The sequence below is a fragment of the Rhincodon typus genome, chromosome 7 (assembly GCF_021869965.1).
Source record: "Rhincodon typus isolate 14 chromosome 7, sRhiTyp1.1, whole genome shotgun sequence".
Classification (NCBI taxonomy): Eukaryota; Metazoa; Chordata; class Chondrichthyes; order Orectolobiformes; family Rhincodontidae; genus Rhincodon; species Rhincodon typus.
Genome location: NC_063338.1, coordinates 46,994,982 through 47,008,152, shown reverse-complemented (window position 1 = coordinate 47,008,152; position 13,171 = coordinate 46,994,982). Strand labels below are relative to the sequence as shown.

The following is a 13,171-nucleotide window of genomic DNA, read 5'->3' as shown; positions in this document are numbered from 1 at the left end:
AACCTGTGCTGATAAGTGTCAAGTAATACTGGTGTCAGACAAGTGGCAGGTCATGACTATCTTCAGAAATAGAGCATTTCACCATTGACATTAAATGGGATTGCCATTGCTGATTCACTCATCAACATTGTGGGGATGCCTTTGACTAGAAACTTGAGTGGCCTGGAGTTAACCTGGAATGGTCTGAGAAATATAATGACTTCAGCAGCAAACCAGAGACTGGAAACTTTACACGAAATAACTCACCTTCTCAGTACCCAAATCTGTCCACCATCAACAAGATACAAGTTCGGGTATATAAAGAAATACATCCTACTTGGCTGGAAAGGGTAGCTTCAGTAACAGTACAGAAGCTCAGCACCAGAACAAAGTAACTCATTACAATGGTATTCCAACCACCATCTCCAAAGTTCGCAAGTGCCACCACCAGCACACAGTGACATCATTGTATACCTAAAGGTGCATTGCAGCAATTTACCAAGGCACCTTCAGTAGCATCTTCCAACCCCAAAATCTCTGACACTTACAAGAAAAAGGACAGTAGGCACATGGTGGGGGGACATCTCTGCCTGTAGGTTCTCTTCAATCTTAACATGGATATATAGTGTTGTTCTATCACTCTGTTGGGTTAAAATCCTGGAACTCCTCCCCTATTAGCACTGCTACCATGTCGACATGCAATGACTGAAGGGATTCAAAAGCCAGCTTATCAATACTTTCTCAAGGACATCTAAGGATGGGCATTAAATTCTGGACTTGCCAGCAATGCTCATATCCTATCAACAAGTAAAGAAAATCATCTAAGACAACAAGGTGCGGAGCTGGATGAACACAGCAAGCCAAGCAGCATCATAGGAGCAGAAAGGCTGACGTTTCGGGCCTAGACCCTTCATCAGAAATGCTTGATTTGAAAAAAAGAGAGCAACTAAGTCACATTTCTGTAAAGACTAACTTGATTTTGCATTATAATGCTAGTACAGTAATTTTACTGTGTTGATATATTCCTGAATAGATACTTTTTAAATGATTCAAAGTTACTGAAGAACTGGCTTTCAAATAAAGGAATAGAAGAATAAGCCACCAGTACAAGTGAAAGTTTTGAGGCATTTTCATGTCACTAGTACTAATATTCCCTCTAAGATGCAATTCTGCACCCACTCCAAAGTTCCATACACAGCGAACACTGTTGGTACGCCAATTGTAGCACTAACTCCTGTTTCCAGAAGTCGCTGCAAGCATAGACCTTGGAGGCTTTTACAGCTGTAAAGAAAATGCTGACGAACACCCTGTTTGCATTTAAAAATGGGACAGTGGCAGGATCAGCATCACATGGCTAGTCACGCAGAGTTTTCGCTATACTGTTGCCCATCTTAAGATTTTGAGTGAACTTCCATTCTTGTGGTAGAAGCTCCTGTTAAAATGAGATAGAAGGCTCATGAATTTATGAAAATTGGGGTAAAGTTTGTCCCAACCAACTCGAGTCTGGGTAGTTCTCAGTAGTGAATACAAACATCAGGGGATACAAGTTACAACATAGCCATTTCTAAGTTCTTAAAAGGGATAACGCCTTATTTTAACCCATGTTCCCTGGTTCTAGTCTCCAAAAAATCCAAATCTGTTACAGACCTTTCATCACAATGTGGAGATGCTAATGTTGGACTGGGGTGAAAGAAGTCAGAAATCACACAACACCAGGTTCTAGTCCAACAGATTTATTTGAAAACACAAGCTTTTGGAGCCTCAGTCCTAATACCTGAAGAAGGACTGAGGCTCCGAAGCTTGTGTTTTCAAATAGACCTGTTGGACTATAACCTGGTGTCGTGTGATTTCTGACTTTTCATCACAACATACATTGGGAAATGGTTCAGAGATGCACCCATTCCTCTACTAACACTTCATCGTAACAGGTTCAGAAACTTCGGACAGAATTTCTGGCCTTGTCAAGATCAGGAACAAAGGCAGATAGAGCTGAAAATTACAGGTGCTGACTGGTGTGCCAGGTTTCCAATTCCATTTCCAGTGCCAACCGTTTTTAGGAAGGTGAATGTGAGGCCTAGCAAGGATATCCATTTCCACATGAAACTTGGTGATGCAGTTAAAGGAGGTTGCCGAGTATCTTCCAGTCCACTCCAGTTTTCAGGTGTCACTGCCTGGAACAGGAAACCAAAGGCAGGAGTATAGAGAGGTCTTTCATGCCTGCCAGACATGGGTGCTGCCATAGACCACCTTGCAGAAGGATTACCTGCAAACCATTTGCCTCACCTATCATGGCTGTCTGCCTAATTTTCATACTTCTGACTTTATCCATGGTGAAGGTGTTCTCAGAAACTCAGACTTAATTGCAACCTGACAGCTCTCAAGAAGGTGCCTGTTAGAGAGATAAGGAAAAGAAAAATATGAGGAAAAGTTAACCTGAGAATGAGAGTTTTAATTCTGAAACACTGCAAGTCTGATGGGGAGACCAGAATTAGGTGGAAGATAGGATAAAGTAGGCAGACATTTGAATAAGTTGAAATTTACGGAGGGTGGAATGAGAGAAAAAACAGTTAGATGATAATTAGAATTGATTGCACTGTCGGTGTCAATTAAATAAGTGGGTCTCAGTGATAGGTGCACTGATATAGGGGCAGAGGGAAGAAATTTTATGGTGGTGGAATTAAATGCTGTCTTATTGTGGAGATTATAGGAAATACAAATGTCAGCTCATGGGCTAAGAATATAAGCAGTGTGGTTCAGCCTGAGACATTTATCAGAGAAGGGAATGGTGTCAGGGTCAAGAGTATTAAGGTTGTGGTAGGGCCAAAGATGTTATTACTTCCCAAAGATTAACTGAAGGAAACTGGAATTAATACAAAACTGTATATCAACAAGTTATCTGAAAACACAAAGATAATGGAAGAATAAGATCAGAATATTCACCGATGATTGCACAATGTTCAACACTATTCTGTATTCTGTATCCAGATAGACACAGAAATGGGCAGGGAGCAGAGGAGTACAGATCCTTGGAAAATAGGCGACAGGTTTAGATGGAGGATCTGGATCGGCGCAGGCTTGGAGGGCCAAAGGACCTGTTCCTGTGCTGTAATTTTCTTTGTTCTTTGTACTATTCATGTCTCCTCAGATACTGAAGCAGTCCATGATCAAATGCAGCAAAACAATATCCAGGTTTGGGCTGAAAAGTGGCAAGCAACATTTGTACCACACAAATGCCAGGCACCAACATTCTCCAATAAGAAACAATCTAACCACACCATGGCAATCATTGGCATTATCATCATTAAATCCCCTACTATCAACATGCTGGGTGTTACCATTGACCAGACACTCAAAGAGACTCACCAAATAAATACTCGCCAAAGAGCAGGTTAGAGGGTAGGAATCCTGCAGAGTGTAACTCACCTCCAGACTCCCCAAAGCCTGCTCACCATCTACAAGGCACAAGTCAGAAGTATGTTTGTATACTCCCCCTTGCCTGGATGATTGCAGCTCCAACAATACCCAAGAAGCTTGACACCATCCAGGGCAAAACAGTCTGCTTGACTGGCACCACATTCAACTGCTCCATCACCTGACTCTCAGTAGCAGCAGTGTGTACTGTTCAAAAGATGAACTGCAAAAATTCACTAGACATCATTAGACAGCACCTCCCAAGCCCACAACCACCACCATCTAGAAGGATAAGGGCAGCAGATATATGGGAATGCCACCACATGTAAGCCCCCTCCAAGCCACTCACTATTCTAACTTGGAAATATATCGCCGTTCCTTTGGATCAAAACCCTGGAATTCTCTCCCTAACAGAGTCGTGGGTCTACCAACAGCACATGGACTGCAATGACTCAAGGCATCAGCTCATCACTCTCAAAGGCAGTTGGGATGGGCAATAAATTCTGGCCAGCCAATCAGTGACACCCACATCCTACAAGTGAATTACAAAAAAAAAAATCAGAATAAATTATGTAAAGGTAGAGTTGGGTGTCCCGTGTGCATATGGACTCTGTCCTCATATCTGTAGTTGATGTCACATAGGGATGGCATGTTCATGAATGAAAAGAAGGAACCAAAGACAGATCCTTAGGGGACTCCACCAGAAGTAATGGTGTGGATGGTGTGTTGGAATCCATGGTTTCAGAGCATGTTTAAAAGGGGTAACTGAGAATGGAAACTCACCTTTCCAGTTTCTAAAGGAACTAATATTAAAAGTGAGATCAAAATCCAAAACCTTTAGGGTGTTTGGAACTGGTTGAGGCCATGTAAATAATAAAGGGCCATCAAACCTCAGATGAAGAAAATAATTCCAGTGTAGTACAGGCAGACTGAGGAAAACAGACAGGGACTAGTTCCAAAGGCCGAGAATATGTAAAGATCCAGACGCCGCAGCTGTTTCTGTTACTCAAAAAGATAAAATTTCTGAATCTACACCATCCAGGTCATCATAAGCAGAGCTGAGGAGGTTCTCCTGATGTGTGATATGTGTCCATGCTGATAGAGCTCAGGGTTACGTGTTTCTTTAAGCTAGGGATGAAGCTAAATCTTAGAAGATGAGGCATTGAAATTCTTTGTGAGGAAGACAGAGTTTTGAAGATCTTTAAGACTAAAATTGATGACATGAATTCTGAGTATGCTGCTGAGGCAATTCAAAAGCTCTGTCTTAGTTGCATCTGCCCTTTAATGTGTTATTCATATTTTATAATCAATGGCAATTTGACTCTGATTTCTCATTAATAAATATACAGATTTTGGGCTTTAGAGTATAAGAGTTTACCTAGGATAATATTCAATATATGCTTTGTTTGATTCTTGTGAAGTTAAAATCACTCTGATTTAAACTGTGGAATTGCATGGCTTCATTCATCCAGTAAAGAACTGGGAATTTGGATTCCTTTTTTAAAAAACAAAAATGTCTGGGATCGTAACAACAGGAAAAAAAATCCAAAGCAGAAGATGCTTTGTCTACAGTTAGAGAGGTAAGAGTAGAGTCAAGAAAGGGCAGTTGTATGGAGTGGAACATTGAAGGAAAGGCAATGAAAGAAGTTGGTGTCTTTGACCACATCAAATTATTGCCACAGAAGGATGATACAAGTTTGTAACAGTTTGGTAGTCAGTGAGTACTATGTTCTTTACCTAACAATGTCCTATCTTGCAGGAATAATGTAATGAATGCTTAAGGCCAAGAACTATGACATTGCATTCTTTCATGGCTAAGATATGCTTTGCAAACCCACCACACTTAAATAGCTCAGATACAATCAGAACCATGGGATCGCCATGAAATATCATATTGTTGAAGCAAAGTTTTCAGGTGGTTGGATAGGTCTGAAGACCCCTTATAAAACATCCCAGAAATAGGAAATATTCTTTTCCCTTTATTACAAAACTAAAAGAAAAAAAATCCTATGCTGTCACTTTATAGAATTTTGACCAACTTCTAATTGAACCTACCTGTTCAAGAGTGAAGATGTGTTGATTGAAGTAAAATTGGATCTGCTCATTGGCAATGTTGATACAGAGTTGTTCAAAGGAGTTCTTCTTGAAGTTCTCAAACCCAAAGATGTCCAGAATCCCAACATTCATTACACTTCCAGTATCACTAATGAAAATTTAAATTAATAATATTAAGCAAAATTTGAAAGAAAATTATCCGGTAAAGAACCTTAGCATGACTAGCAAGGGCCATTGAATAATATTATCTGACATTATGCTCCTCTATCACGTACCTCAAGATGAAGTTTTTTTTGTGGGGCTACGAGATATTCAGTAATAGTCTTATCTATCCATTTGTCTATCTGTAATCAAAAGCCAAATAAACTCAGGTCTCAGGAAATAAAATCATAGTAGGATTTCTTCAGTAATAATGTTGATATAAAATGTGACATCACTCAATAATTTACATTAAGATTGATCAACCCAGAAATTATGATACACTGCAAGTGTCAATTTGTGACAACCTTGCTGCTAATTTTCTTTTGTTTTTTTCTGGGAAGGCAATTTGTTTCCACTCAGTTTTCCTCTTTAATGATGCAGCTGAATTTGACTATGAAGGCATGAATACGTGAATAAACTTTAGGCTAATAGTGATTGTTGTGAGCAATACGCAACATTTTGAATATTTGAAATTATTCAACTTTTTCTTGCTTTCATGATTGTAACTAGGTGGCAGTTTCTGAAGAATTAAGGAAGGTGCAACATGATTTTGATTTTCCTTTCCATTGTGTTACCAGCCTCAACTGTATCACCATGCAAAGATGCTGGGTGGAAAGAGGCAAAAAAGTTTGGGGCAAAGTTGTTACCAGTCAACACTTGTATGTTTTGTTGCTTATGGTTTGATCAATCTTAATATAACTTACTGGGTGATGTCAAATATTATATCAACTTTATTTTTGAGGAAATCCAATGCCTACCATGATTTTACTTACCGCGATCCAAGGCTCCATGTCTTTTTAGTGCAAGTAGTGTAAGTTTACCTTTATTCATACCCTCACATGTGGAAGTGGAGAATAAATATTTACTTCAGTAATGGACTTTTAAAATTCATTCAAGGAATGTTGGCATCATTGTCTAAGCTATCAATTAACACCATTCTGTAATTGCCCTGGACAAAGTGGTTAAACTGCCTTCTTGAAACTCCATAGTCCTTGGAGTGTAAAAACATGTACAGAACTGTTAGGAAGATAGTTTCAAGATTTTGAACCAGCAACAGTGATGTAACTCCAAGACAGGATGCCGTGGGACTTGGAGGGGAACAAGTATGTGGCATTCCCATGCATGCGCTACCCTCATTCTTCTAGGTTTTGGAAAGGTGCTGTTGAAGGATAATTGGTGAATTTCTGCAGTGCATCTTGAAGATGGCATACATTGCTGCAACTGTGCATTTGTGGTGAAGACAGTGAATGTTCAAAGTGGTGAATGAGATGCCAATCAATCAGACAGCTTTGTCCTAGATGATGTCAAGTCTCTTGAGTGTTGTTGGAGCTGCACCCATTCTGATAGGTGGACAATATTCCCATCACAGTCCTGACCTGTGCCTTGTGGAAGGTGGACAGGCTTTTAGGGAGACAGAAGTTCAGTTATTCAGTGCAGAATCCCGAGCATCTGACTTGCTTTTGTAGACTGTATATATATAGGTAGTCTGGTTCAATTTCTGGTCAATGTTAATCTGATGATGTTGATTACAAATAATTTATACAACATAAAAATAGTATCATATATTTTTAGGATTAAAAACGCTTGCGTAAATGAGAAAAGGCTTGATACGCATAAACTGCAATGACAGAATATTAAGATTTTTTTATGTTGCTTGATTTTGAAATCTGACAGCTGTTATGAACAGCCTCTCTGCATCTCTAAGCAGAGACATTTTCTTGAAATATTTTTCTGTGCTGACCTTTTGAGTAATTCACAACCTTTATAGTTCATTCACCTACCATACACTTTTATCGGGCTGAAGAAGTGTATTGATGCGATTTACAATCCAGCTGAATAGCCTTCCATACAAGGCCTTTGACATGGCATCTCGAACATCAGAAGCTTCATCTACTGTATTCGTCCGAATTATAGTTTCTCCCCGTGTCACAACACAGTGAGAAGTAAGTGCTTCCTGAAATTCTTCAGAACCAATACTAAGTAGAGCTGAAGCTGGAAGAAGGCATTTTTGAAGAATTAACTTTTAAACAACTTATCAACCACAAGAATGTAACAGATGGGTAGCTGCAACTATAAATCATACTTTTGTAAAGTAAATAATGCATTTTAAATAAGCATGACTTTGATAATCTTATAATGGATCTCAATTTTTAAGTAGAAATTACACCAGCAAAATTATTAGATGTCTGTTCCATTGATAGTCCTTATTTTGGTGGTCACTGGTACTGTGATGGTTAATATCAATCATCAAAATTTCAAAGTAAAACCTGCAAAGGTCAATAATGTGCACATATGTATAAGCAAATATAGCGTAGCTGTTTCAATTGTTAATCAGAACCTACCAAATAAGACAGATAGTAAAATATATATGTTCCCCTTGACTCAGTCAGCAGTAAGTGTGTGGTGGGTCAGGATTTCTACCTACACAACACTACTACCACTAACCATGCCATTGGGACTGGGATTTTGACAAGCTGTAGGATTTGGATACATCTTTTACTTGGAGCCTGCTTAAAGGAGCCACAGTAAAGAGTTTCATTTTGAGGCAGGACCTAGACTTCCTAATTGAAAATGCTAGACAGAACTACTACAGAAACAGATATTCAAAGCTTCTTACTCCAGTCTGGACATTCCATCTTTGAAAGGATTTACTGGCCTGTGAAGGAGTGCTTTGCAGTTTTGCTAAAAACTACTATTTCTTAGTTTCTGAGGAATTCAGCAAACTAGGCTAAATTTCTCTTGACAATAGAAGGTTAAACTGTAATTTGATGGAGGTTTTTAGGATTTTCAGAAGAATCAATAGGATAAATGGAAAGAACCTTGTTCCACTGATAAAGGAATCTAAGTCCATGGAACACAAATGTAAAATTGCCATTGATCCACTCATGACAGAAGTTCAAAAACATTTCTTCACACAAAAATGATGTAGAAGTGTGAAGCTCTCTCTCCCAAAAAACAACTGTGCTAGTTTAACAAATAATTCTAAATCCAAATGATAGATCTTGCTCTGTATCACACTAAGATAAAACTAACATGGACTCACAGAGAACATCCATTTAATGCTTGGCTATTCAATACCGCAAGCTCACTCAAATAAATACAAGTTATACATTACAATATAAAATGGTATACGTCCATAATTTCAAAGAAAACAACAACAGTATCTGAAATTGAACAGGTAGGGTGGCAAGATTGTTGTTACTGGGGTGTGATTAGTTTATGTTTCATGTGTTTTAGGATAAGCCTTTTGATTTTCAGAATGCAATTTGTAGCTTTAAGAATTAAAGTTTCAGCTGCTGAATTAAGGGGCAATGACAAAATAAAGAGACTGGGAGGTTATTATACGTAAAAGGTGAGAACAGAAGAAACAGAACAAGAAAATAGCAAATAAAAAACATAATGCATGATTTAACTGAAAACTGAAACAGAACAGGGAACCACAGAAAGGATGAACTTTACAATTTCTAATGAAGTATAAACTGAATTAGAGACTTGGAAATCAAAATTCTGACAGACTGAAAAGATTTAGCTGTAGAGAGGAGTGCAGAACCATCTAAGTAGTAGACCTTCTGTGGTTTCCAACTCACTAAAATGTAGCCAATGTCATACGAAATAAACTTCTTCATTTAAAGTAAGAAATGCAGGTAAGGATTAGGCCTTTCTTTTTACTGAGCCAGAAAGGCTTTGCATGCTTGCCAAAGTGACACTGAAAACATGAATCCAGACACTCCTCCCCCATCAATTATTTTCAACACGGGCAGATTGTAGGGTTGAACAAGGTAGAACTTATTTCATACATCTCACAGTTCACAAAGGTAGTGGCACATTTGAAAATGCAGTTAACATGACTCAGAAGCAATTTCATCAACCAGTTTCTGAAACATGGCTCATAGGCTTTATGAATTTGAGGAAAATGTCTAACTCTATTGGAGTTCATTGAATATATCAGGTATCTTTTTGGAGAAGTAAAGACAGCCTACGGGAAGGTTAAGAATAGACAGAAACATATGTTAAAAATGTTATGTCTGTGGAACTACAAAAGCTGCAGTATCAGTTAAATGTCCTGCTCTTGAAATTTAGAAGTGTCTCTTAGTTGAAAAAAAGGCACTTGTAATTTCAATTGCTGTTCAGTTATATAAGCCTGAGGGCATTGTTGTGTTATTAGTAGAGTTTGACTGATTCCACAACCTATCTATATTACACTGAGCAGCCTAAAAGTTCACAGTTTGCTTAACAGGTCTAAGTTATTGTATTGAAATTAGGTGATTCTGATATGGAGCTATGAATACAGATGTTTATTTTTAATAACTGATTCACATGTATTGAATGGAATTTTATTAATGAGAGTTTTCATTATATGTTGAAGTTTGCAATAGATGTCAGCATGGCTTCTGAGGTCAGGTAGTTACAGGGCTGGCATGGAAGGTGCAATGGCAAAGTGTGATGAAAGGAGAACAGGTTGCCATGAATTGGCAGTAAGTTGGCTTAGTGGCTATAAAGATCCAAGAGGGTGGTTGGTAAAGGAGGGTGAGCATGAGGTGGAATGAGTGCTGCAATAGGGCCTGTGAGAGATGTGTCCAAGACGAGCTTGCTGTTTTCATTATAACTGAGATGAACATCCAGAGCACTGAGGTGGGTCCTTTAACCAGCCACCTCGACACTCAGAGTTCCTCTGGCTGCCTTGACACTGTTTACATGGGTGGCAGGCCTGAGGCTATTTAGCATCCATCCCAGAAATGAAAGTCTAGCTATTCTGTTAAATTTATTCCAGAGTGGGTTTTGCAGAGTCAGGAATTTTCCCAAAAAAACCAAACTACTGCAGATGCTGGAAATCAGAAACAAGAACAGAAATTGCTGGAAAAATTAACAGGTCTGTCAGCTTCTGTGGAGAGAAATCAGAGTTAATATTTTGAGTGCGGTGAGTCTTTCTTCCAATTCGATTGTAGCTGTAAAAATGTTGGTATATATACTGATGATGGGATGGGGAAAGAGGGGAGGAGTAAACAATAGGTGGAGATGGAGCCCAAAGAGACAGAAAATCAGCTGGGAGACAAAGGAATGAGTAAAGGTCAACCTGCAATCAACAGCTGCTAATGGAGACCATTAATGGCTGAGAATGGGTTGTTTGTGATAGCAGCCCATGTGATGACAGGGTTTGGTGAATGGGGATTGGGGCAAGGACGTAGGAAAAGGTGCTCAGCCCCAAAAATTATTGAACTCGACATTGAGTACCAAAGGCTGCAGTGTCCCAAAATGGAAAATGAGGTGTTGTTCTTCCAGTTTGTGCTGAGTTTCACAGGAGCACCGCAGCAAGCCAGAGACAGAGATGTCGGCCAGGGAACATGGTGGTGTGTTAAAGTGGCAGGCAGCAAGAAGCTCAGGGTCACCTTTATGCAGGCAACAGGAAGGTCAGGGCCACTTTTGTGGACAGAACGTAGGTATTCTGCAAAGCCATCTCCAAGTCTGCATTTTGTCTCCACAGTGTAGAGTAGACCTCATTGTGAGCAGTGAATATGGTAGACTAGATTGAGTGAATTGCAGGTATACCACTGCTTCACCTAGAAGGTGTGTCTGGGACCTTGGATATTGAGGATGGAGGAAGTAGCTAGACAGGTTAACACCTTCTGTGATTGCATGGGAAGGTGCTGTGGGGGTATGGGGAGATGTTGGGAGTACAGGAGGAGTGGACCAAAGTGTCCCAGAGGGAAGGGTGCCTGCAGAAGGCTGACAACGGTGGCAAGAGGAAGTGTGTCTGGTGGTGGCATCCTGCTGGAGATGGCAGAATTGGCAACTAATAATACTTTGGATGTGGATGCTGGTGGGTTGATAAGTGAGGGTCAGGGGGATCCTACAGAGAGGGGGTGAGGACTAAAGTGCAGGAGATAGGTTGGACACGGCTGAGGGTCCTGTTAACCATGGTGGCGGGAGATCCTTAGTTGAGGATGTATAGTCAAGGTAAATGTGAGAGTCAGTTGGTTTGTAGTAGATAATAGTTGCCAGCCTATCTGCAGAAATGGAAGCAGAGATATCGAGGAAGGGAAGGGAGGAGTCAAAGATGGAGGTGAAGGTGAGAGGAGGGTGGAAATTGGAACTGAAATTAATAAATTTTTCCAGTTCTGGATGAGAGAGGGTAACAGCACCGATGATATCATCAACGTACCAGAGAAAGAGTTGTGGATGGCAACCCGAGCAGTACTGAAATGAGGAATATTCCAAGTTCCCCACAAAGAGATAGGAAAAACTGGGGCCCATGCAGGTACCCATGATCACACATTTGACATGAAGAAAGTGGTAGGAGTTAAAGGAAAAGATGTTCAACATGAGGAGGAGGGTCGTGGTGGACGGAGATGGTTCAGGGCTCTTCTCCAGGAAGAAGTGGAAAGCCCTGAGACCATCCTGATGGGGAATGGACATGTAAAGGGATTGTACGTCCATTGTGAAGAGGAGGTGGCTGGACCCCACAAACCAAATATTCTGAAACTGAAGTAAAGCGTCAGAGGAATCAAGGATGTAATTGGGAAAGGAATGGACAAGGGGAGAAAGAAAATTGAGATAGGAAGAGATGAGTTCAGTGGGGCAGGAACAGGCAGAAACAATGGGTTTGCCTGGCCAGTCCTGTTTGTGGGTTTTTGGAAGGAGGTGAAGTGAGCTGTGCAGGCTTAGGGAATCATGAGCTTGGAGGCAGTGTGGGGAGGGGAGATCACCAGATACAATGAGACTGTTATGACATAATAGCCTGGTGTTCAATGGTGAGGTCATGGTCCAGGGGGGATAAGAGGAGGTATCCAAGAGCTGGCGCTTAGAGGTCAGTACACCAGACAACAAAGAGCACTGCCCTCATAATCAGCGTTGATTACAAAGACATGTTTGGATCTCAGAGCATTGCATGCAGTCTTTCAGAGGGACACAGTTTTGAATGGGAAGGGGGAGGGTACAGGCAACCAACGTTACGTTGACAGCTCTCGATGAACAGGTTGAGTACAGGTAAAAGGCCAGAGGGAGGGGTCCAGAAAGAGGGAGAGCGTTGGAGGTGGGTGAAGGAGTCTTTGAGACAGAGACAGGATTCTTCTCTGTAGAAATAGACATGGAGGCAGAGAAGGTAATATGAAGTGGTGTTAGAAAGTTGTGCTCAGCCTCCGCCTCCATACCTATTTCTTTGGACAAGAGTCCTCTCCCCATCCCGCAGACACTCTTCTTCTACCCAGACCTGGTCAACATCTCTGTGTCAGGTTTGCTGCAGTGCTCTAGCAAAGCTCAACACAAGCTGGAAGAACCCGGAGGGACAACTCTCTCCGTGACTCCCTTGTCCACTCCACACTCCCCTCCAGCTCCACCACACCCGACACTTTTCCCTGCAACCGCAGGAAGTGCTACACCTGCCCCCATACCTCCTCCCTCACCCCCATCCCAGGCCCCAAGAAGACTTTCCACATCAAGCAGATGTTCACCTGCACATCTGCCAATGTGGTATACTGCATCCGCTGTACCCGGTGTGGCTTCCTCTACATCGGGGAAACCAAGCGGG

The 13,171-nt window shown here is 40.8% G+C and overlaps 1 protein-coding gene across 4 annotated transcripts in view; it reads right to left on the bottom strand.

The window, feature by feature from the left end:
• Positions 1 to 13,171, bottom strand: part of myo3b (myosin IIIB) — a 516,799-nt gene that overhangs the window by 320,410 nt on the left and 183,218 nt on the right. For all 4 annotated transcript variants that reach the window (XM_048598929.1, XM_048598928.1, XM_048598930.1 and 1 more), the window contains exons 18-19: positions 7,428 to 7,638; positions 5,446 to 5,593 (exon numbers count right to left, since the gene is read on the bottom strand). In XM_048598929.1, coding sequence (XP_048454886.1) covers positions 5,446 to 5,593; positions 7,428 to 7,638 — 359 coding nt within the window. The remainder of the gene's footprint in view (positions 1 to 5,445; positions 5,594 to 7,427; positions 7,639 to 13,171) is intronic.